Raw genomic sequence first — 23,798 nt, forward strand, 5'->3', positions numbered from 1 at the left:
AGGAGCTCGCACCCTGGGTCAGACAGGCCTGCCTTCCTGTTCTACCAGCTCTACCATTTTCTAGTTCTGCGACCTTGGGCAACTCCCAACTTCTGAAACTGAAATGGGGATGATAATACCTACTTTGCATGATTATTGTACAGTACTTGGCACATAGCAAGTCCTCAGTATCTGGTAGCTGTTACTTTTATTTCTGAGAGTCAGCAACCAATATGTTAAAACTCATTAAGAATATCCTTTGTGCCAGGCATTCAGGCATTGTGCTAGTGTTGTTTTTTTTTTAATCCCCTGTATCTTTATATTACCTTGATTGTTCAGGATCTTTATCCCCACTCGGCCCCAAGTAATACAAATGGTGACATCTCCTTTCTAGTTTTCTAGATGTCAGGGGAAACCCCAGTCCCTCCCTGCCAGAAACACATTTTTTTTTTTTTTTTTGAGACAGTGTCTTGCTGTGTTGCCCAGACTGGTCTCAAAATAGGGTGATCAAGCGACCCTGCCACCTTCAGCCTCCAAGTAGCTGAGACCATAGGTGTATTTTATTATGCATGGCTTCTAGCCTGGACTATTAAAAGAACCTCTTCAAGGTACCTGTGTGAGCACATGGTTTATTGGATAAATAGACAGGGAGAGAAACAGAGAAATATAGATGAATACTATGTGCTTAATACATATACATAACAATAAAATCATATATTCAAATAGTAATAATCAAAATGAATTATGGCAGTAGTGGATTATAGCTCATTGATTAAAAATTCATGAATCCACATTGATATAAGTAAAATGAGGGAAAAGGGAAAGCTCTTTTTAAAAGTAGAATGTTTAATAATAAATATCGAAGGAATGTTGGGGTTAAAAAAAATCACCAATGGATGCTCAAACTTTTTCAAAGTAATAGAGAAAATTCTATAACACCTACTGCCCAAATCTTTGATTTCTAAATGCCATTCTCTACTAGAAAGAATCAGGCTCCTTTGACACAATGACTGTTTCCAGAGTTGGGGCAGGGAAAACATAAGATAGGTCTGAAGCATCTCTTGGTGCCAGAAGAAAGGAAAGTGCTCAAAGAAAGATGGAGACATGCCAAAGGACACAGGAGCCAACTTGAAGGGCTTCCTGCTGGCCAGATCTGGGGCATTCTGAACATTAAAATAAAGAATGATGTTAATGGGTTATATATAGCACATAGAGTAAAACAGCCATGAGTCCATGAGGATATAAATAAATGTGGGAGGAGGCAAAGTTGTACCTTATAGTGGAAAGCCAACAAATACACATGAAAAGAATGATGGCATTTGAAAATCACCATTTGGCAACCTCAGCCATAGTAATTGTTTCAGTGGAGAATCATCAGTGAATGTTAAAACTGGTGGGTAAAAGTTTGAGGAATAATAGAATATTTACATATTCTCAATGCATCTCTCCACAAAATACTCATTATAAGGGGAAAATAGTAATTTTACAGTGGAAATACTATATAGTCCAACTATCACCTGATATTTCTTTAGCTGCTGCTGAAGCCAGTTGGAAAACCTGTTGGCAACATAGCAGAGGAGGCCTATCTGCCTCCATGCTTCATTGTATGCTGCGCCTACCACCTGAGTTGCACTCTCCCCTTTCTTGCCATGCCACTAATACTTGTATTTTCTCACACCTCCGGGCCCTTGCACGTGCTGCCCCCTCTAGTGAATGACCTTCTTTAGCATGCCAATTCCTTCTCAGTCTTCAAACTTAGCTAAAGGGGCAGTTCCTGAAAACCTTCCTTGACCCTACTCCCACCCCCAAGTGGAGTTCTTTGTGTCCCCACACACCCAGTGTTTCTTTCCAGACCTGATCTTAGATTGTCCTGACATTACCCACCAGGTTATCAAATCCTGAAAGTCTTGTCCTACACTGTCCATTATGGTTTATACCATCCATGAATTTTAGTTGAATTATTATTGGTACTGGGGATTGAATGGAGAGGCACTCTACCACTAAACAGCATTCACAGCACTTTTTATTTTTTACTTTGAGACAGGGTCTTACTAAGTTGCCCAGGCTGGCCTCAAACTTGTGATCCTCCTGCCTCAGCTTCCTGAGTCACCGGGATTACTGGTGTGTGCTACCATATCCTTCTAAATTTAATTAAAATCTTAAAATTGAATTCCTCAGCTGTACTAGCCTCATTTCAAGTGCTCAGCAGCCACATGTGTCTAGTGGTTACCATATTGGACAGCAGAGATAAGAACATTTCCATCAGCACAGAAAGACTTATTGGACAGAACAAAGGTTAAGAACTCCGTGAGATCCTAGAACCTTTGTCCTTTGATATAAGAATAGTCAATAGGCTTCTTGTCTCCAGGTCCTCAGAGAAATGGGGAGGTGAGATGAACTACTGCTCCAAAGTCTGGGCCAGGAACCTCAACTGAGAAGGAGAAGGTGGGGGCAAGGACATCCTAGAGATAGAACCACAATGAGGATAGGAAGAGAACTTATGAAAGAGCTGAAGGAAGCATGAGGAGGTCCCAGAGGTTCCCAAAAGCTTGGTACACAAGGTTGCATCAATTAATAAATCAACCAATACAAAGATACCTTATTCTAAGCATAAAAAGAACTATTCAAGTCGGATGTGGTGGCACATGCCTATAATCCCAGCAACTCAGGAGGCTGAGGCAGGAGGATTACAAATTCAAGACCAACATGGGCAACTTAGTAAGCTTCAGTCCCAAAATACATTTTTTGAAAAAAGGGCTGAGTTATAGCTCAGTGGTAAGGTGCTTGCCTAGCATGCATGAAGCCCTGGGTTCAATCCCCAACAAAACAAACACACACACACACACACACACACACACACACACACACACACAGAGAGAGAGAGAGAGAGAGAGAGAGAGAGAGAATATTATTCATTCATTCATTTCATTAATAAGATCTGAGTGACATCAGTATTGTGCCAGGCACTGTGCTAGGCAATGCTATGGATGGAGATGATGCAGATCAGTGTTACTCTCAAGCCACTTGGGCCTGGTTGGGAAGATAATGAGAGAATCTCAGGGAATCTGATCAAGGACACATTTTGTGAAGGATGGTCCCTTTAATTCTGTTTCAAGAGTGAGAAAACCTCCATCAGGGATATTGGTGGTTTGGGGGGACACTCTGGCAGGGGGAAAAGGCACAGGTAAGATACTGAGGTTGGAAAGTACACACAGGCACTTATAGAGAACAGTGAGTGTATGATCCAAATATGAGGGAGGAATGGGAGACTATAGAGATCAGCTGGCCACCCCATGGAGAACTCCCAGTGTCAAGACTAGCAGTTTGCACTTGTTTCTGTAGGTGGCCAAGAATACTACTGTGTGTCTGGCAGGAGGTAGGTGCTTCACTTTCATCTAGTAACAACTGTACTGCATGATTGCTATCCCCTCCTTACAGGTGAAAAAACAGGCTCTGAAGGGCTGGATGACTCACCAAGGGCAGCATAGTCAAGTCACTGAGGCAGGATCTGAGTGCTAAAGGCTGAGCTCTAGGAAGATGCAACCAGCCTCAAGCTGAAGGTGGGAGAAAGGGGAACAACCAAAGGTAGTCCATCTTGGATTACCAGAGAAGAAACAAAAATGCTGATTGAATTTGATTGGGGACTTTTTGTACCTAAATTCTTAAAACGCTCAGGTCTGGTTTGCAAGGAGACATCAAATGCTTAGATAGACTCAGCTACTGCTTTTGTAGTTGTCTTCCCTGGGATGCCTTTAAATGTGAATTAGGAAGAAAACCAAGACACTGGTCCAAGTTGCTACAGAGTGGGGCCATCCAAACCATTCCTTCTTAGAGGCCATTCCAGATTCTCAGAATGCAGCAGAAATATTAACTGAATGCTGTTTCTGGGGACCCTGCTGACCCTAATCAAGAGGGTCAGGATGCTCTGCTCCATCCCTCCTCTGCTAAGTCAAAAGCCAATCATCAGCTAGAAAAAGGTTTGTTTCATAGGGAAGCAGCTTGGGGCACTGGAAAGGGGCATGGGCTAGAAGTCAGGAAAACCACATCCTGACTTTGTGTGGATTGACCCTCCTCTGTAAATGAAAGGCAGTCCAGTTATTTGTTATCTAACAACCTAAATATATACAAAGAGCTCTTATAATGTATCTAGCCCTGTGTCTTCCTGGCCCAAGTCACACTCCCACCCTTAAGGACAGAAATGTGACCAGCCATTGCATGCAGGGTGGGGGCTCCAAGGCAAAGCCACAGGAATAGAGGCCATAAAACCATGGAAGTATCCAACCTGCCAAATGAAAATAAGGGAACTAATTTGCTGAACACCTCTCCATCCTTGTTGCTTGACACTTGTTAGCTCATGTCATCATCACAATCCATGTGGCAAGGGTTGATCACCCCAAGTTGCAAATTCAGGAAACTGAGGCTCAGAAAGGGTGACACCTGAAGTTCACATGCCTAGGAAATGAAAACCCCAGGATATGAACTGGATCAACTCCAGAGCCCACACTGTTGCCACTCTTGTCACATAGACTATGTATGAAATAAGACAGGGAAACCTTTCTTGTTCCACCTCCTAACAAACCAAAGCATCTCGCCCACCTGAACTTCTACCATTAGCGCATCACCTCCCCAGGCTAAGGCCTCTTTCTCCATGGGCTCCACAGTGGGGATAGGGGACATAAGTAGGAGGCAGAGGCGGGAGGTGAGCACAAGTTATTTTATGAGGCATCAAATATACATTCTTATATACAAGGAGGAAAAAAAGACAATGCCTGAACCCCAGCTCCTCTCCATACAGCCCCTCCCACCACCACCCTCCCCGGCCCCCAAGCCCCAGGGTCCCTGGCCTTCCATACGCCAGGGTCCATCTGTCTGTCTGTACTGCAGCCCATAGTGGAGAGGGGAGAGGAAGGCAGGAGCTGAGAAAGGAGCTGAATGTGCGGGGCAAGAAGAGGAGCTGGGGCTTGTAAAAAATATATTTATAATAAATAAACAGGGCTGCAAAAGGGCTGGAGAGGCAGCAGAGATTTTGACGGACAGAAGGACTCAGGCATTCTGGCTCCCAGCCCCGGCTCTGATGGCTTCAATCTCTGCCTCAGGAAAGACATCTTGGGCTCAGGATGGCCCTCTGGGAGCTTCTCCCCAGGGCTGATGCTGGGTGCCCTGCCCCAGAGAGGTGTGTTTGGGTGATATCTATAAAGTGCATTGTCTTCGGTTGTTGCTGGGAGAGGTGGAAGGGAATGGGGGGGGCATGCAATATGGGTGAGGGAGGGCAGTGCCCTTCTCATCCCAGACCTGAGCCCCCCCCTAAACCTGTCTGGACTTTGATCAGGATAAGAACATTGCAGGGCGAGGCAAGTTCCTGAAGTCAAAGAGGTCTGGGCTGGGGCTTACTGGAGAGAGGGCATAGACTGGCTCAAAAGAGGAAGCACTGCCCCACATGGGGGCCAGCCCAAGCGGGGTCCCACCCACCCAGTGCATTGACAGTCTGTGTCCTCCAGCAGGCAGAAAGACACATGGAGGTGTGTGGCCAGGCCCTGAGGTCAGAGAGAGGGCCGAGCCAGCTGAGGTTTGGCCACAACTCTACAGAGCTCTCTCCCAGCTCCACATGGCCAGAAGAGCTCTGGGGAAGCCTTCACCCCCACAGCTCCGACAGCTGCCCTTTTCCACCAGCCAGAGCTGTGAGGGGGTTCACATTGGCCCGGAGGTCTGAGGCCACCGAGCCAGACCTCCAGGGAAAAGGTGGGGAAAGGAAGACAGGTGAAAGAGGACGAGGATCTCTGAAAGACCCCCACCACTCCCCAGCTCTGGAGTGCCCTGAGTCCAGGCTGCAAGTGGTAAAGGTCTTTTAATCTGGAAGGAAACCCCGTGGCAACTGCAGGGGCTTGGAGGAGGGGCCCCGAGGCAGGGAGGAAGTGGAGAGGAGGACATTGCTATGTGTATATATATTTTGAAAAAAACTGAGGAGGGAGAGAAGGGCAAGGTCCCTCTCCTGTGAATTCCCCCAGACCTTCCTGTTCCCTAGCTCACTTGCTCCATTCATCAGACCACGGTGCTGATCCGGCTTGGCTTGGCCTTGGGGTTTGCACTGGGTGGGTTGGCAGTGCCAGGGGGCCCAGAGGCGTGCAGCGGGCCATGAGGGGAGGTGGGAGGCAGAGGTGAGTGCGGGGTGTGTGGTGAGGGTGGAGGGAGGGGTGGGTAGGAGGGGTGGGGTGGGATGGGTGAGTGTGGTGACAAGGGTGACTGAGGGTGGTGGGGGTGGGAATAGGAGCCCCCGGGTGGCCGGGATCCAGGGCCTCCGGCTGCGCCTGCTGCTGGCATCATCTGTGGGTGGTGACTGAAGATGAAGTGTTTGGGGCCCTGTTTGTGGGCAGGAGGGTGCTGGGGGGCAGGACTGTACAGGGGCAATGGGGATGTGGGCTGGTGCAGGGGGTGGCGGCCATGTGGAGCAAACTGAGGGTGTCCTCCAGCCCCTCGTCTGGGAGCTCTGCCTGGCCGGCCCAAGGTATAGTGCTGAGGCCCTGGGACAGGGCCATGGGCATGGAAGTGGCGATGTGGCCCCACAGGTGGGGCTGAGGCGGGTGGTGGTGGAATGGAGCCCAGTTGGGGCAAGGGTGGGGGCTGCTGTGGAGGTGGGGGCAGAGGGGGCTGCTGGGGTGGGAGGTAGGGTGGTGGGGCAGGACCCGGTCCTTGGCAATATTGGGCATGCAGGGCTTGGAGCTTGGACTGCCCATCAGGTAGCACCCCCAGGCCACCGTGGCTGTGACCATGGTGGTGGTGGTGGTGATGGTGGTGGGTAGAGGAAGCAGATGAAGAGGAGGCAGAGGCCTGGCCTGTTGGCGGTGGTGGCATCTGGAAGGGCCCCTTGCCCCGCTTGCTTCCAAATAGGGAGCCCAGGAAGGATGAGGAGTTGGAGACTGGCCTCTGGCTCTTGTACTCCTCTGGCGGCGGGGGTGGGGGCGGAGGTGGCATCCTCTGGTGAGGGCGTGGACTGCTAATAACAGACCCCTGGAAGCGGGGAGGGGGGGAAGTCAGGCCAGTCTAGACATCCTAGACCCGCAACCCTAAACACCACCCCTGTCCCTGAGGGCTGGAGCTGGGGAGACAGGGACCCCCAAGTGATGATGAAAACCAAACAGCAGTCCTGTACTTGTACATGGAGCTCCCCAGCTGGCAAAGCTCTGCTGTCACATCCACTATCTCGGATGAACCTCAGCAGGCATAGGAAGAATTAGTAGGACCTCCTCCTCACACCCATTTTGTAGGCCAGGAAAATGTTAGGACCAGAGAGCAGAGTGACTCGCTCAGGGTCAAAGAGCAGGACTTGGAGGTAAGAGCTTCTTGAGGCCCAAGTCCAAGGGCATCCCTACTTGGAGTTGGCCCTGGGGTTGAGAGGGGGCACGGGAGAGTGGAAGACAGACTGAGAGACAGGCAGAGTGAGGACAGACAGAGTTGAGGACAGATGGAGAGAGTGGTAGGCTGGGAGAGGCAGCCACACAGTTCCCAGCAGGGAAGAGGGGGAAGCAACAGGTCCCCTCCTCCTCTGGGGCTCCATGGCCGGGGCAGGGCTCATGCAGAGGACGAGTGGGGCAGGAGCTGGCACTTACTTCGATGGTGCTGTCCAGCGATCCCACGCTGTTACGCCGCCCCCGCTTCCCTGCACCCACAAGCAAGGAGCCCAGCGTCAGAGCAGCAACCCCCCCTCCCCACCCTGCTGGGCTCCAGAGCTGGGCACCAGGCCTGGGCCCCTCCCGGGGACAGACACCCCATGATCCCTTTCCCCCATTGAAGAGGGGGAGGTGGGGAGGAGGAGAGGTGGAGAAGGAAGAGAAAGAGGAGGAAAAGATGGAGAAGGAGGAGAGGCGGTACAGGAGAGACAGAAGAGGGAAAAGAGGAGGAGAGGAGGAGCAGCGAGAGAGAGGGGCTGAGCCTATGGCCCCACTTCACACTCCCTGGCCCAAACCCTGGGCTCCACCTGTTCTGACCTGGCTACCAGGCCCCCTGTGGCACAGTGCCCAGGGCTCTGGGTGAAGACAGGGTGCGGGCGTGTGTAGCAGGTGGAGGGAAGGCTGGCGGCCAGTGACAGGAGGCAAAGAGGACACCCGGTCCCATGTCTCCCCAGCCAAGGCAGGGCCCAGAAGACTTACCTGCATCAGAGAGGTCTCGCAGAGAACTGCTGAGTGCGCCCCGTTTGAGCCCATCGCCTGCCCCATAAGTGTCCTCTAGGCTACTGCGGGCCAGCGTCCCATTCACTGAGTCCTTGGCCCCTCCAGGCTGTGAGGCGTTAGGCCGCATCATACCTTTCTGCTTCTCCAGCTCCGCTGGGTGACAGTGGAAGAGACAGGGTGCAAAGATCAGGAATGGGAGTGGGAACCCACCTGACTGGCCCAGCCCTCCACAGGCTCCCAGACCTCTTGTTTTGCCCCCTGGACAGCCAGCACTTATTTCCCCCCAAACTGCAGCTCTGTCTCTGAAGCCACCTTGGTGCCCAGACCTGTCCTGCACCACTTCCTCCTGCTAGTTCTTTCCTCTCAGTGCCTGCCCTACCTGCTCCTTTTCCCCTCCTTTTGCCCTTTGTACTCCTCCCCTTTCTTACTGTCTAGCAGTCAGGTCTCCCCAAACACCCCTGAAGTTCAAAAAAGAACTTCAAGGCAGATGGTTCACAGTAAGGACAAGAAGACCCTTCTAGCCTATGGAGGAGGACAATCTTTCCAGAGCTCACTCAGTTCTCAGATACCTTGCTCCAGGGCAGAGGAGCTCCTGGAAGGGCAGGAGCAGGAAACTGACAGGAATCGAATCCTCTATTATGTGCCAGGCAGTATGGTGGGTGCTACACATACTTGATCCCTCTCAATCCACATTATTAGCATCATCCACATTGTGCAGAGGAAGAAACTGAGAATCCGAGAAGTCATAGAGCTTGCCCAGGGTCATATAGCTGGAAATGGTGGAGCCAACATTCTGGAAGCAGGTCTTCCTGATTCCAGAGCTTGGGCTTTCCTGGCTTCCTTATACCCCCAATTCTTCAAGCAAGTCATAGAAACTCTAGTCTAATTATCCTCCCCTCATCTTGATATGCTAATGTCTTGCTCTGCATTTCCTGAGGGTCTCTGGGGATTTGGTGAACTGAAACTTCTAACCCTGCCTTGCTGAGTAGAGTAGACCCTGGAACTGTGAAGGCCTCACCAAAGAGCTGTCCGCTGCCTCTGTCTCTCTCTGTGTGCCTGCCTCTCTCCTTAATACCATGTTACTTAACTGTGACTGCTTAGCCTGGAGAAGAAAAAACTTGGAGGACATTGGGGGAAATGAGATGTAATCACTTTTGTTTTCCATTGTATATGATTCAAGATGATTTGGTGTAGCCCCCCTAGGGCTGGGAGAACAAGTTGCTGAGACTCAGCTCAGGAATGGATATGTGGGAAGAGGGAGGGAGAGGGTGAGATAGGGAATGATATTTGTTGAACGCCTAGGATATATTGGGACTCTTTGGCTGCCTTGTTTCATTTCATCTCTTCAATTCTGTGGAGGAGATTTCTGGTCATCCAAATTTCATGTAGGAAAAAACTGGGGCTCAGGGGGTTAAGTGATTTGCTCTAGTTTATCCAGATAATAAATCATATATCTAGGATCTGAAACTACAGATCTACCTCCTATCCCCTGATTCTTCTCCATGACGCCTTTTAATAGAAGGAAGAATTAGCTCCCAATTGGAGAATAGATGTGGGGGCCAGGGCATTGGCTCTTAGAGCCTGGAATAGTAATCTGAGGTTGGGAAGTAGTGAGCTCCTTGTCACTGAAGGTATTCAAGCAGAGAATGAAGGGTTCCTGGAATAAGGATAGGAAAGTTATGCAAGCCAACCCTCAACTCTGAGATTCTCTGAAGATGGGATTCTTGATGTCTGTAGGGCACTATGTCAAGAGTGGGGGAAGGACACATGGCTGGGTTACTCACACTCCACACGGTACTTCTCCATCTCCTGCACCTCAGCGATGGACTCCCGCAGGTCAGATGTGAAGCGCAGTCGGTCTTGGAGGCTAGGGGCATTGAAGATGATAAGGACTTTTCGCTCCCCACCAGGTACTGCAGACAGCAACTTGATTCCAAACTGGTAATCTGTGGGTAAAGGAAGGGGACAGGAAAAGTTGGGTGCCTCTGCAGAACTAAAGCAAGATGGGAAATGAGTTCTCTCTCTCCTTTTTTTTTTTTTTTCAAGACAGGGTCTCACTATGTTACCCAGGTTGGTCTTAAACTCTGGCCTTGGCCTCCCAGTGATGAGACTACATCACCAAACCTGGCTTGGAAATGATTTCTCTAATGCCCAACTTTGACGTGTCTCTTTCTCTGCTCCAGTGTCTTTAGTGGATCCCCTTTGCCCCCGAACTCCTGATAGTTGTGACCCTCTTACTCATTATACTCCAGGATGTAAAGGCAAACCCAATTCTGCACTGCTTTCTAAAAACCCTTTCCTTTGTACCTCTGCCTCTACTCACAAAGATTTTGCTGTCCTGAATGCCACCCAACCATGCTCCTCCTGGTTCAGTCCTTCAGAGCACAGCATGATCACCATCTCTTCGCCCCACCAGGGAACACACACACACTGTGCTTCCCTGATCCCTAGGGGCCAGACTTGAGTCACACTCCACCTTGGCCTGCTCTTCATCCCAGGACCAGGTAGGTGCTTTGGAGAACTTAACCCATTTGTAAAGGACTCCAAAACCTGAAGGCTGGTATGGATGAAGGATGAGCATGGCGGCCATGGGATAGACTCAAGATGCTGGGGTCCAAGAAGGGACTCACATGAATTCTGGAAGAGCTGCATGTGCATTTCCACCAGGGGAAAGGACTGACGGAAGCTGTATGTCACCAAGATCTTCTTCTTCTGGAAAATTTTGGTGACCTTTGGCAGGGGTGGGAAAAAGACAAGAGGCAGGGTTTGGGGTGGGGAATTTCCACATGGCACCTAATTCTAGTAATCACCCTCCCTTCCCACCCCCTCTAAGAGACATAAACACACAAACACATATACCCACAAGTTGGGGAGAACTGAAGCTTGAGGAACAGAACAGGAAAGATGGTATTTTTCTATCTAAATTCTTGATGTCATGACAAGGCACACAAGTATTTACAATTTTTACAGGAACTGACTGAATGCTGCTCCCTCTAAGAAGCCCATCCTAACGCCCCACATGGATTTTCATTTCCCTTTTCTGAGTTTCCATCAGAGTGCCAGATCAGGGCTTTTCCCATCTAGAGCTCTATGATAGTCCTTTGAGTATATAATTGCCCACTACTGGCCTGGAGGACAGGAATCTGGTTTTCAAGTTCTCTCACCCCCTGGTCCTCACCCTCTACAGCCAGCACAGAATGACACTCTCTGCCCTGCCTATTTATAGAGTTAACAAGTCTTTTTCTCAACAACCTAAGAGCTTTACTAAGTACTTAGGCACTCTGGACTTTCCACTAACATGAGCTCAGGCAATCTTCTAGTGCCTTTTTTTTTTTTTTTTTTTTTTTTTTTGTGGTACTAAGGAACTAACTCAGGGCCTTACACATGCTAGGCACTGAATCACTGGGTTTCAGCCCCAGCTCCCGCAAGTGGCTCTTAAAAAGTAACTGTTTTGATTTCAGGATGATTACAGCTCACAGTGATTCAAAGTACTTTTTTAAGTCCTTGGGACTGTGAGCTTCCTGAGAACAGGGACTGAGTCTGATTCATCTCACATATCCAGTGCCCAGCATAGGGCCAGACACAGATGTCAGCACACGAGGGGCATCTAAAACTGACTTAGCACTTGTGTGGGTCAGGCCCACCTCAGGGTAACACCATTCCACATACACATATGACTTTTTTTTTTCAGTACTGGGGATTGAACTCAGGGGCACTCTACCACTGAGCTACGTCCCTGGCCCTTTTTATTTTTTGAGATGGTGTCTGAGTTGACCAGGTTAGCCTTGAACTTGTGATCCTCCTACCTCAGCCTCCCAAGTTTCTGGGAGTACCACCACTCCTGGCTATGACCTCTTTTTCATCTTCATGACAACCCTAGGATGTACAGGTTAGCTCCATTTCACACAGCAGGAAACAGGCTCAGAGGGGGCATTGAAGATATTTGTTTGAAGCAGTGATTCTTAACTGGGGGTTATTTTGCCACCCAAAGGATATTTAGCAATGTCTTTTTGTTATCCCAAAGGTCAAGTGAAGATCCTTGGAGGAAACCCACAGGGAAACAGATTCTAACCATCAGAACTGTCTGATAAGACAACTGGATGCCTTGGAGGAGGGTATGTTTCTGTCCCTGCAGTCATATAGGCCATCTACAAAATTGGTTTTTACCCAGAAGAACTTGAAAGTCCCATCCCTAAAAGACAAACACCTCTGTACTGGTGATGGGCTTGATTTCAAGAATACCTTCCACAATCAGGACCACTGGAAGGTTTCAGACTGATTCCAGGGTCACAGTTCACCTCTTTTCACACAACCTTCCTGGCTATTAAGATGAACAGGGACATCTCTCCTACCACTTTCCATATTGCAAATTTGTATGTCAACCATTTTCTGCCTCTTTGTGGCCATGGCAACCCACAAATGAACCCATGAGGAAAAGGAGAAGCAGAGAAGACCTGGGCCTTGCTGGTGACTATGCAGATGGCACAGTAGAGCACCTCACCCGCCATGCTCCACACACCAATGTCAACAAGGTTTACACAGATCTAGCAGCCAAGCTGACCAACTCCCTCCCATCTCCTTCAGCACTGTGCCCATACCACTAGGAGATCATTGAAGAGGAAGACCTCCCGCTGATGCAGCCCTAGCCTCTGGGGGCGGTTTGGATCTGGCACCTCATAGAGCTGGCAGCAGCAAACCAGTCGACGGTGAGGAAGAGACAGGACCTGGACAGGCATGGAGAAATAGTGTCAGCAAGGCCAGCCCATCAACTTCAGGGTCCCAGCACTTTAACATTCAATCGCAAGAGGAATTGTACCTCTGATAAAATGTGCCACTCTGACACAAAGACTATAAAGCTCCAGCTTTTCTGACACCTTGCTTTGTTCCTTGTAGCACCCTCTGTCTGTAATGCCTTTCCTGTCCAGCTCCACATGGCCACATTCCACCCTTCTTTCGAATTCCAATTCCAAAGTTTTTCCTTCTAAGGTTTCCTTAATTTACCCATGCTGAAAATGGCCTCTCCTTCCTTTTTACTCCCCTAAACTAGACCATAAGGTGGAAGTATTATAAATGTCTGTCTGGCAACCCCATTGGTCTCTGAGTGCCCCTAAGGACAGAGACCATATCTGATTCCTACATTTGTCTCCGGGGGCCTGTGAAATGCTGAGCTCAGTGGAAAGGCATTCATAAATGTTTGTTGACCAAAGTGTATTCTTGCTCTGCTTCTCAGCTAATATTAGCTTGGCTCCTTACTTGGAGTGGGCAAGCAAACCCAGAGGTGGGAAGGATGCTAATATTTATATAGCAACCGCTATGGGCCTTGCACCATCTGCAACACTGTCCCCACCCCAAGGAATGCATTATCACTCACTCCATTTTGTAGGTGAAGGGAACCTTGGGCTCATAAGGGACAGTGACTTACCACATAGTGGTGGAGAAAGACCAGAACCCTGGCCCTCTGCAGCCTCCCAGGGCACTTACCGGTTTCTTGCCAACAATCATGCGCTCCACGGCCTGCACCTGGGACACATGGTCATCATTGGTCCGTAGTTCGCGTCCCTGGATGCGCTGGTAGATGCCCACCAGGAGGTCTCGGGGGATGTCTTCACCATTGTCAACCCCTGAATGAGGGGAGTAACCCCAGGATATGTCACATAAATGTAGGGAGTGGTTGGTAGGGGTTTTCCACAATATCCCACACCTACATATGGACCATGATAATAGTTAGGACCAAGGGTTAATTGGGTACCCTTGATTCCTTGACCAGGATTGGGGCAGGGAAGCTGCCCTTCAATAAACCAGCAAATTGCTTTCTTTCCTAGGGTAGGGACTTTGTCTAAACAGCCCAGAACACACTATAATTAAGACAATCATATAGTATTATTTTTTACCTTCTAAATTAGCAAAAATAATATCCAGTGTAGAGAACTGGGCATGTATAATAACATGACTATTATGGAAGGTAGTTTGGCAAAAGCCTAAATATCCAAAGCCAGTGATTCCTCTTCTAGGAATCTGCCCTGAGAAATTACTCAGAAATAACATGCAAGATATATGTCCAAGAATGTTCACAAAATGCTACTTATTAGGAAACTCCGAAACAACCTAAGTTCTAACAGGAGAGAAACAGTTAAGTAAAGGTTTATATATCTATTTAATAAGATAATATACAGATGTTAAAAACTTGGCATTTACAAAAAGATTTCAGTAGCATGGGGAAATTCTTATAGCAAGTTAAGTGAAAAGAGTAAGATAATAAATTGCATGTATAACATGAACTTAACTATATAGAAAGTTACATATGCATGGAAAAAAGACCAGAATATACCAAAATATTAAACATGGATGCTCTAATGACAGAATTTGAGACCATAAAAAGACATTTTCTATATTTTCCAAAAAAAATTGTTTTGGCAGCACTCGGTATCGAACTAGAGTTCATACATACTAAGTACATGCTCTACCACTGAGCTATATTCCCAGGCTCCCAAAGTTTCTAAAGTGAGCATGTATTACTTTCATTTGTTTGCTTTATTTATTCAATAATTAGAGGGGAAATACACACAGACATCCCCTTCCCACATAGCCTCTAGAATCACATTTGTCCTTCTATATGCAAGGGAGATTGGTTCTATCAATACCCAAATCTGAGGATGTCCATGTCTCTTATATAAAATGGCATATCATTTGCATATAACCTACACACATCCTCCAGCATATGCAAAATCACCTCTAGATTATTTACACTTACTACAATATAAATGCAATGTAAATAGTTTTTATACTGCATTGTTTAGGGAATCATGACAAGAAAAAACTCTGTACATGTTCAGTACAGATGCAACTTTTTTCAAATATTTTTGATCTGTAGTTGGTTGAATTCACAGATGTTGAACCCGCATATATGGAGGGCTGACTGTACATACATATTGGGGGTAGGGAATAGATGAATGAATAATGGCAGGATTTTCATAGACAGCTCCAGATGGCCTCTGATCTAACTCCCTCCTCCTAAGTCTACCATCCTTCTCCCCTCCTGATTGTCTGCTCAGTGAAACCCACTCATTTCTTTCTAAACCTTCTGCTAGAGGAAATGATGTCTCCTTTGGAAATGCCACGCCTACTCCTGGGACAGGTGCTAAAGGAACATTTTTTTTTTTTTTTTTTAGTAATAGGGATTGAATCCAGGGGCACTTTACCATCCATCCCCAGCTCTTTTTAATTTTTTTTTTTTTTTTTTAGACAGGGTCTCGATAAGCTGCTGGGGCTGGCCTTGAACTTAAGATCCTCCTGCCTTAGCCTCCAGAATCACTAGGATTACAGGCATGCACCATGGTACTTGGCTTAAAGGAATACTCTTCACCATATTGCCTTTTTCACTTTAGCTGTCAGTGAGTTTAAAGCCTACTAACTGTACAGACCCTGATGCTCAGCAACTTTGTCTTGATTTTGGCTCCCCCCCACGCCCAACTCTATTTTCTTCTTTCATTTCTGTTTCCATTTTTAGCAGTCTGCTCTTTGGTGAGAGGCAGGGCTTGACATCAATACAATAAACCAAGAATAACAAGTCAAAGTGACACCTTTCATCTGGCATTCAATGCCCTCAGGTAGTAGCTCCATCTGACCTTCTCAACCTATCATCTACCCCATTTCCATTGTTCTCTAAACAACTTTACATTTTTCTCCCACTGTGCCTTCCTTGTTCTTCCTACTAGTTATCCTCCCCTATATCTATTCTGTCTCCTTATCCATGCCTTTAGGGCTCAACTTAAAATAAAATCCTCCAGGAAGCCAGTTGGAGGTAGGCTCTCCGGAGGAGCTGTTTCGAGGTCTGACTGGATTTTGGCTTTTCTAATATCACTATTCAGTATCTGTCTTATGTTGGTTATCTGGGCACTACAAGTCAGTCTCTTCCACACATGGGGAGCTCTCTCAGAGCAGGGAATATGGCAGACTCTCCTCCATTGTCCTTGGCACCCATCATAGGGCCTAGCACACATTAAGAATCAACTGACTAGTGGCTGAGTGAATAAATGAATATGTGAGTGCAGGAAAGGGTACATAAAATAAATGAGTCTTTATGGGTATATATAAGGAAAAGAAGGAAGGAGAGAGCAAAGAATGGATAAGTAAATGACTGGGTGAAATAATGTAAGAGCCAGGACTTTTATCTATCATATTCAGTGCTCTAATGCTAGGACCTAGAAGCCTGGTACATATAAGATGTTCAATAAATATTCAGTGTGTGGATGAGTATATGGGCAAATAACAATTTTTTTGTGTGTATGTGTATGTGTTGCTGGGGATGGAACCCAGAGCCTCATGCATTCTAGGCAAGCACTATATCCCCAGCCCTTTTTAAAATGACTCTGAGTGAATTTAAAAGTGAATGCCCTGGAGATATTCAGCCTTGACAGAAAGTGAAACACCACACAGGTTAATTTCTAAAAACAGTTGGGATCTCCCTCATCCTTCCCCCACCTCACACCCCACCCACTTTCCTTTCACAGGCAAAGGGTAGGAAAAGCTGATGATAAGTCTGGTCACCTCTCAGGTTCTTGATGAAGTCATCTAGTTTCATCTTCCGCTCAGCCTTGACGCTAGGACTGTACATGTCGGTATTGAGGAGGATGATGGCAAAAGCAAGGATGAAGATGGTGTCTGGGTTCCGGAACTGGCGCACGAGGGCTGGGTTACAGACACAGTACCTCTGGCTGTAGGGCAGGAGGGGTCAAGTCCAAACTCAGGTACCAGCAATCTCTACCTACCCACCATTTGCCCAGGCTGGCAGAACCAACACTTTTCTCCAAGAAATACTTCCTTAGCCTTCTGGGTCTGTTCATTTCAGATCTCCCAAGACTAACATGTAAAAACAACAATCACTATCTTTTTGGAGCTTTCCCATTTTATGTATTGTTCATTGTCTCATGTAATCTTTTCACAATCCTGTAAAGTAGCCATTTTTCTCCTTCTTCCCCTCTCTTTCTTGATTTTTCTTTTTCTTTTTTGTTTCTTTTTTTTTTGGTATCAGGGATTGAACCAAGGGACACTTAACCACTGAGCCACATCCCCACCCCTTTTTATTTTTGATTTGGATACAGGTTCTTGCTAAATTACTTATGGTCTCTCTAAGTTGCTGAGGCTGGTTTTGAACTTACGATCCTCCTGCCTCAGCCTACCTCTCTCTTTCTCACTTTCTCTCTCTCTCTCTCTCTCTCTCTCTCTCTCTCTCTCTCTCAGGTTCCAAGTGGTGAGGTAAATTGCCTAAGGTAATACAGCTGGTAAATGGTAAAGCCATATCTTTCTGACTTCAAAGCAAATCCTTCTCCCATATGGGAAACAAGTTCTCAGCAACTCTTCTGTTTCTCCTCTAAATACTTCAAAGGAGTGGAGCAGGTTTCAGACCCACACCTGTCTGATCCTTAAAGCATTTATAGTAATGTATAACGGTTAAGGGCATGATGGACTGTGCAGTCAGACATACTTAAGTTCAAATCCTGGTTCCACTCCTTACTCACTGCCCTGGGCAAGTTAATTTATAATCTGCAAAATCAGAATAATAGAAGCACCTACCCATAGAGTGGTTTTTAAGTATTTAATGAAATAATCATGTAGAGTGTCCAGTTTGGTGCCTGATACCTAGGATGTCTTCCATGAATGTTAGCTTTTTTGTTTTTTTGGCCGAGCTGGGAATGGAACCCAGGGCCTTGTGCATGCTAGACAAGTGCTCTACCACTGAGCTACATCTCCAACCCCATTAATGTTAGTTTTTATTTCTGGTGTTGTTATTAAATGCCCATGTTACAGATGCTGATCTAGATACTTTATATGTACTACCTCTGATCTTCACAACTGCTTTGGAAGATAGGTTTTATTGTTTCTGTTTTATGGTGAGAAAAGTATGAGGCTCAGAGAAGTGACTTGTAGACATACATTACATGGATCCCCAAAGTGGAGAGGGACAGCTTCAGGAGAGGAAAGCTGGCATACCTAAAAGCTTCGATGAGTCGCTCCACTTTCTGGGCCTCACCCTGAACCCGGATATGGGATTGGAACTTCCGGAGTGCGTCATCCAGATCCATGGAAGAAAAATCCATCTCATCCACAACACAGCTGAGGAACAAAGAAGGGAATGCAGCATTCTCAATTCTTCCACCCACCCACCCACCCACACACACACACCCACACACCCCCACACACACACACACACACGCACACAAACCCTTCTGATCCACCCTGACCTGCTCAAATGGACTAATATCCCCACCAACAGATTTCTAAAATCAAGACCTGTGGGCTAAACATTTAAGGGCAGAATGTGTAAAATAAATTCATCCCAGAAAATCAAGGCAGGACAGGTGGTCACTAGGGATCCTATCCATCAATCCACTCATTCCAGAAATGGGAAAACTGAGGCCCAAAGCAGGACATAGGATGAGCATGCCCTGCCCAGGGTCACTCAGTAGACTTTCCAAGTAAGATCAAGATAGATCAGATTCCTTTGTGGCAGAAGTATAAGGGAGCAGGAAGATATATTCATCCTGTTTTGAAAAGTTTATCTGATCAACAAGGACGAGCTGTCCCCTTCTTCCCTGCTAGCTTCCTTTCCTGGGAATCCCAAGCCCGCCTGCCCCATGCTGGGGTCCTCACTCCAACACGTCTCTGTTGAACTGCTTCTGCCGGTTCCCTAGGAATTCCCCTATCATCTGCCGACTCAGGCCTTTCCGCTCCAGGATGAAGTGAGCCACTCCCACTGGTGTGTCTGACAGGAAGCCCCGCTCGATTAAATACTGGATACCTTTCTCTGGCTTCCTGTAAAAAGAGAGGAGGTGGATGAGATGACAGTCATTCTAGAACTTTGTCCTCTGTCCCATTTCTAGAACTAATTTGGGGCCCAACTAACAATGGCTTCAGAGGACCAAGGATATCAAATCTATAATATGGTCCAATCCCTTCATGGTACAGATGAGAAAATTAAAGCCTAAAAGAGAGGAAACCACTTGCTCATTTCACAGAGCTTCAAAATTCCAAGGTCTCCTCACCCCAACTGCCTCCTTCACTGGAATCATACCACAGTTGGAAGAAAATCAGTATCTAATGAGAGCCAGCTTTATGCCAGGAGCTTTGATATTTCTAGCAGGTACCAGGAGTCCTGAGAAAAGGCCTGAGAAGAGGACAAGGTGGTCTCTCTGAGTCACACATCCTCAGGTTTGAGAAGAAGTGAAGGGGTCACTTTGTTCCATGTCCCATATTCTCATCCCGGTAGGTATCACCCAGCCTTAGTATTTCTACAGGCAAGGTGCTCCTTAGGTTTCTAGAGAGCCAGTCCAAAATCTGGGTTGGAGCTATCCCACATCCAGAGCCCTAGAACCTTAGCTCTCCAGAAGGCTAAAATTTGGGAGACACTGGTATTCTAGGAGTTTCAAATCTATCACTTCCCAGTTGTATGACTGTGAATAATCCTCTTTAGTTCTGCGAGCCTCGATTCCTTGTCTATAAAATAGGGACATAACTACCCAACTTGCTGAGTTACTCTAAGAATTAAATATAGGTGGCAGTGTTTAACAGACTATGAAGATGTGAGACATTACATCTAATGCCTTCCATTACAGCTAACATTTTCTAATTGCAGCTAATGTTTTTGAATTATTTTCTCATCAAATGCCACATTCCCAACCCACTCCTAAGCACCTGGCACGAGACCAGGCACCCAGAAAGAGCTCAGTCACGGTCACTGAGTAGTCTAGCACACCACTCTGTCCTCCCAACACCTCCCAAATACACCCCCCTGCTTATAGATAGATGGAAAAAACAAAGCCCAAGGAAGGAACACACCTTTCCCAGGGCTACATAGTGAGTGGCCAAAGGCAGACAAAGGGTCTTGGTCTCCTGTTTCCCAGACTAGGGCTCTTTATAACCCAGACTGCTTCCTCTCTGAAAAGGGGAGGTGGGGAAATAAGGCTCAGAATTCATTTAGTGGAAAACATCTATCCAAGATCACACAGTCAGTCAGTGGCAGCACTAGGACCTGAACCCGGGTGTACTGGGGGTCTCTCTACTCTGCCATTCTGTTTTCAATCCTCTTCCCTGAACAGCTGGGAAAAAACACCATTCTACCAAATGAGAGGCTAGTAGAACCAAGGTTGCTGCTTGGAGCTCAATCCCAAGGACCAAAGTGCCCACTAGCAGAGTAAGCAGGGTAAGGAGGCTAGAACAGTAAGTAAATAAGTAAGTAAGTAAGGAGGCTAGAACAGGGGGCACATACTTATTGAAAAGGTTGAGGCCAATTCTGTAATGCCGCCTCTGTACCACGTCGTTGTTGAAGGCTGGCGAGTCCCAGCTGTGCCTTGTCTCCCGCTGGTAAGTCTGCTTGCACAGACCAGTGGCCGGAGGTTCCCTCAGACTGTCTCGAGAAGAGGAGCCAGAGCTGCAGTTGATGGTCTCATTGGAATTGCTGGAGCTCTCAAGGCTCTCATTATCTCCACCATCAGAGTTCTCGCCTGCTGCCTCGCATTTCCCCAACCTCCGACCCCCAGCCACACCACTGGGCCCAGTGCCACTGTTTGGGGCTGGTGGCAAGGGCCCTGGTGGGGCTGGGGCTGGGCCCTCAGGGGCTGGGTAGTGGCGGTGCGGGATTGGGGCCCTGCCCGGTGGCCCCTTGTGCTTCAGGGTCCCATGGGGGCTGCAGCCATCAGCCTCATATACCAGCTGGCGGTGGACAGAGCCGCGATCTGAGCGGTCACTCAGGTCCACAGAGCTGTCACTAGGAGGCTCAATGGTAAGCAAGGGAAGGTGGGCAGCCCGCAGCCGGAAATCCCGGCACTCCAAGCACCCTGGACCTCTGCGAGTGCCTTCCTCACGGCTACCATCTTCCCGGGTCCCTGGTGGCACTGGTGGAGGAACTGGAGGGAGCGGGGCTGGTGCCCAGAACTCAGGCCGGCCCTGGGGTGGGGGCTCTGTGCTGGGCAGTCGCTCAGGGGATGGTGGGGGAACTGGGTCATCCAGGTAGAGGGGAAGGTCACTGAAGGACGTGGCTGAGCTGTCCTCTTGCTGTTCCTTTGACTCCCGCTTCTCCAGTTGGGCTGACCCTGGCTCCTCTGACATAGGCCCTGATGGGTGGCAGTTCAGGGCTTCGTCGATGGATTCAGCCAGAGATTTTACCTGTACAGAGGGGAAGGGGAGGAGGGAAAGGGAGGGACAGGGTTGGGGGGGGAAGATGAAGGGAAGAATGGTGGAAGGGAGGGAAGGAGGGAAGGAGGGGAGGAAAAGAGGGGGAATCTTCCTGGTGGGTAGGTCAAGAAAGTATAATCCCCTCCCCCAACCCTTGGCAGGTTCTTTATGGTTTATAAAATAACTCCCAGGGAGCCATTGTGAGCTCACAAGAGCTCAGGCTAATGACCACAAGATCCTTTCTCAGACACCCCAATATCTACTTTGTATCCATACAGACTCAAGCCAAATACTACCTCCTCCCTGATTCAAGCCACATTCCTGCCTCTGCCATCCCCCTGGGGAAAACCAAAATCCTGGGCTCCCAGAGTGCTCTTTCTTAGGAAACCCATTCAATTTAGCCTTAAGAATCTGGACCACACCTGGGAACTCTGCCTCCCTGTGGTATTCAGCTTCCAAACTGGCCCTTACAGATATCCACTCCTGGTATTCACACCCTCAGGTACCACATTATACCACAGTTGGTCTGTGTAACCAGTAACACATGGTAGAAGTGAAAGCATGTGACTTCTGGTATTAGGTTGTAAAAGACTGGCTTCATCTTGAGCACTCTCTTTCTGGCTTGTATTCTCTCTCTGTCTCTCAGACCCCTCACCTTGGAGGAGCTATATCATGAACAGTCCCAGGGAGAGGACCATGTGGTGAGGAACTGAATCCTGCCAACAGCCAAGTAAGTGAGCCTGAAAGCAGTAGACCTGTCAGTCCCAGTCCAGTCTTCAGAGATTGCAATCCTACCACACAGTTTGACCACAGCTTCATGAGAGATCCTGAACTAGAACCATCCAGCCAAGCCCCTCCCAGCTTCCTGGCCCTCAAAAAGAAATGGCTTCAGATAATTTATGTTTGTTGTTTAAGCACAGTCTCTAAGGGCAGTATTAAGCTATTAAATTTGGGAGTAGTTTGCTGCGTAGCAATAGATAAGTGATACACACTTCCCCATCAGACTTGTATAGCACCACAGCTGGGACCAGGCCTTGTTCCTCTCTCTCTCTCACCAGACTGTGATCCCTTATTCTCTATTCTTCCCTTGAGGGATGGGTGCAGTTCTGGTTCTTCTCTTTTTAGCTCAGTTCAATATATTGCTTGACACAGAAGAGATGTTTAATTAAATATTTTCCATATGAATGAGTAGATGAATGATATAGACCTTTGCTTCAATACTACTTTCTTCCACCTCTTTACTAGCTCTAAGGAAGGCTGATGGCAAGACCAGATCACAGAGTATAGAGCAGAGTTATTTCTTCTCTTATAAAGTTTCATTCATTCAATTTCTAACAAGTACATCATTGGTTTGGTATTCCTTTTTGGGAGGTAGAGGGTGCTAGGGGCTTGTGCATGCTAGGCAAATGGTCTACCATTGAGCTACATCCCCAACTCCACCTCCTTGGTTTAGGAAGAAACCTAACATGTACTTAGCAGCTACCATGTACTAGGTGCTTCCATATGGGTTACCTAATTGAAATGTATCTTCATTTTGGCAGGGAGGCTAGTGGGAATCATCACTGATGTATATCCCCTACCCTTTTTTATTCTGAGGCAGGGTCTCATTAAATTGCTCAGGGTGACCTTGAACTTGCAATCCTCCTGCCTCAGCCTCCTGAGTTACTAGGATTACAGGAGTGCATCACTGTGCTCAGCTTGAAATGAATCTTCAAAACATTGCAAAAAAAAAAAAACAACCCTGAAATAAAATAAAAACCACTCTAAAAAGAAGGCTTGCTGGAATATGGTAGTACATGCCTGTAATCCAAGCAACTCAGGAGGCTAAGGCAGGAGGATTGAAAGTTCAAGGCCAGCCTGGGCAATTTAGTGAGACCCCACCTCAAAATTAAAAAAAAAAAAAAAGGTTGGGGATGTGGTTTAGTGGTAAAGTACCCCTGGGTTCAATCCCCTGTACCACAAAACAAATAAGTAAATCAGTGAGGTTAAACTGTTTGCCTAATGTCACACAGCTGAGAAATGGCAGAACTAGATTCATACCTGGGCAGCTATGCTGACACACCCCAAGCCTAGAATGATCTCCCACTCCCATCAGTGCCAGTTACATTCTCATGTTTTTGCTGATGCAATGCCTCTGCAAGCGACACCCCTCAATTATCTCTAACTTGCTAAATCTTCTCAGTCTGGTAAGGCCCATTTCCAAAGCTGTTTTCTCCAAGAAGCTTTCTGTGGTCCTCATAGAATCCTTCCTCATGGCTTTGAGCACACTCTATTTCAGGAAATAGTAGAATGCATATGTCTGCTATTTCCCACCAGATTGGGAGATCCTTCTGAACAAGTACCAGGGCCAGTGCCTCAGCCTCAATCTCCTCTGAAAAATGGGGATAATAATCTCTATCTTACAGGTCTGTTAGGAGGCGTACATGGTGCCTGGCACACAGTAAGAGCTCATTACCTTCTAGTTTTTATGATAGCAGATCAAGT

The 23,798-nt window shown here is 47.5% G+C and overlaps 1 protein-coding gene across 7 annotated transcripts in view; it reads right to left on the reverse strand.

Moving 5' to 3' along the window:
* Window positions 1–4,813: 4,813 nt before the first annotated feature.
* Window positions 4,814–23,798, reverse strand: part of Iqsec2 (IQ motif and Sec7 domain ArfGEF 2) — an 82,945-nt gene continuing 63,960 nt past the window's right edge. For 5 of the 7 annotated variants that reach the window (XM_077106274.1, XM_077106272.1, XM_077106277.1 and 2 more), the window contains 10 exons: window positions 20,410–21,305; window positions 18,795–18,956; window positions 18,135–18,257; window positions 16,692–16,858; window positions 13,626–13,765; window positions 12,743–12,868; window positions 10,775–10,874; window positions 9,929–10,090; window positions 8,124–8,297; window positions 6,893–6,984 (listed from right to left, as the gene is read on the reverse strand). In XM_077106274.1, coding sequence (XP_076962389.1) covers window positions 6,971–6,984; window positions 8,124–8,297; window positions 9,929–10,090; window positions 10,775–10,874; window positions 12,743–12,868; window positions 13,626–13,765; window positions 16,692–16,858; window positions 18,135–18,257; window positions 18,795–18,956; window positions 20,410–21,305 — 2,064 coding nt within the window. In that variant the 3' untranslated portion in view covers window positions 6,893–6,970. Of the gene's footprint in view, window positions 6,985–7,583; window positions 7,634–8,123; window positions 8,298–9,928; window positions 10,091–10,774; window positions 10,875–12,742; window positions 12,869–13,625; window positions 13,766–16,691; window positions 16,859–18,134; window positions 18,258–18,794; window positions 18,957–20,409; window positions 21,306–23,798 lie in introns of all 7 variants that reach the window. The other 2 variants (XM_077106278.1, XM_077106273.1) reach the window with 2 other exon arrangements.

The sequence above is a fragment of the Callospermophilus lateralis genome, chromosome X, assembly GCF_048772815.1.
Source record: "Callospermophilus lateralis isolate mCalLat2 chromosome X, mCalLat2.hap1, whole genome shotgun sequence".
Lineage (NCBI taxonomy): Eukaryota > Metazoa > Chordata > Mammalia > Rodentia > Sciuridae > Callospermophilus > Callospermophilus lateralis.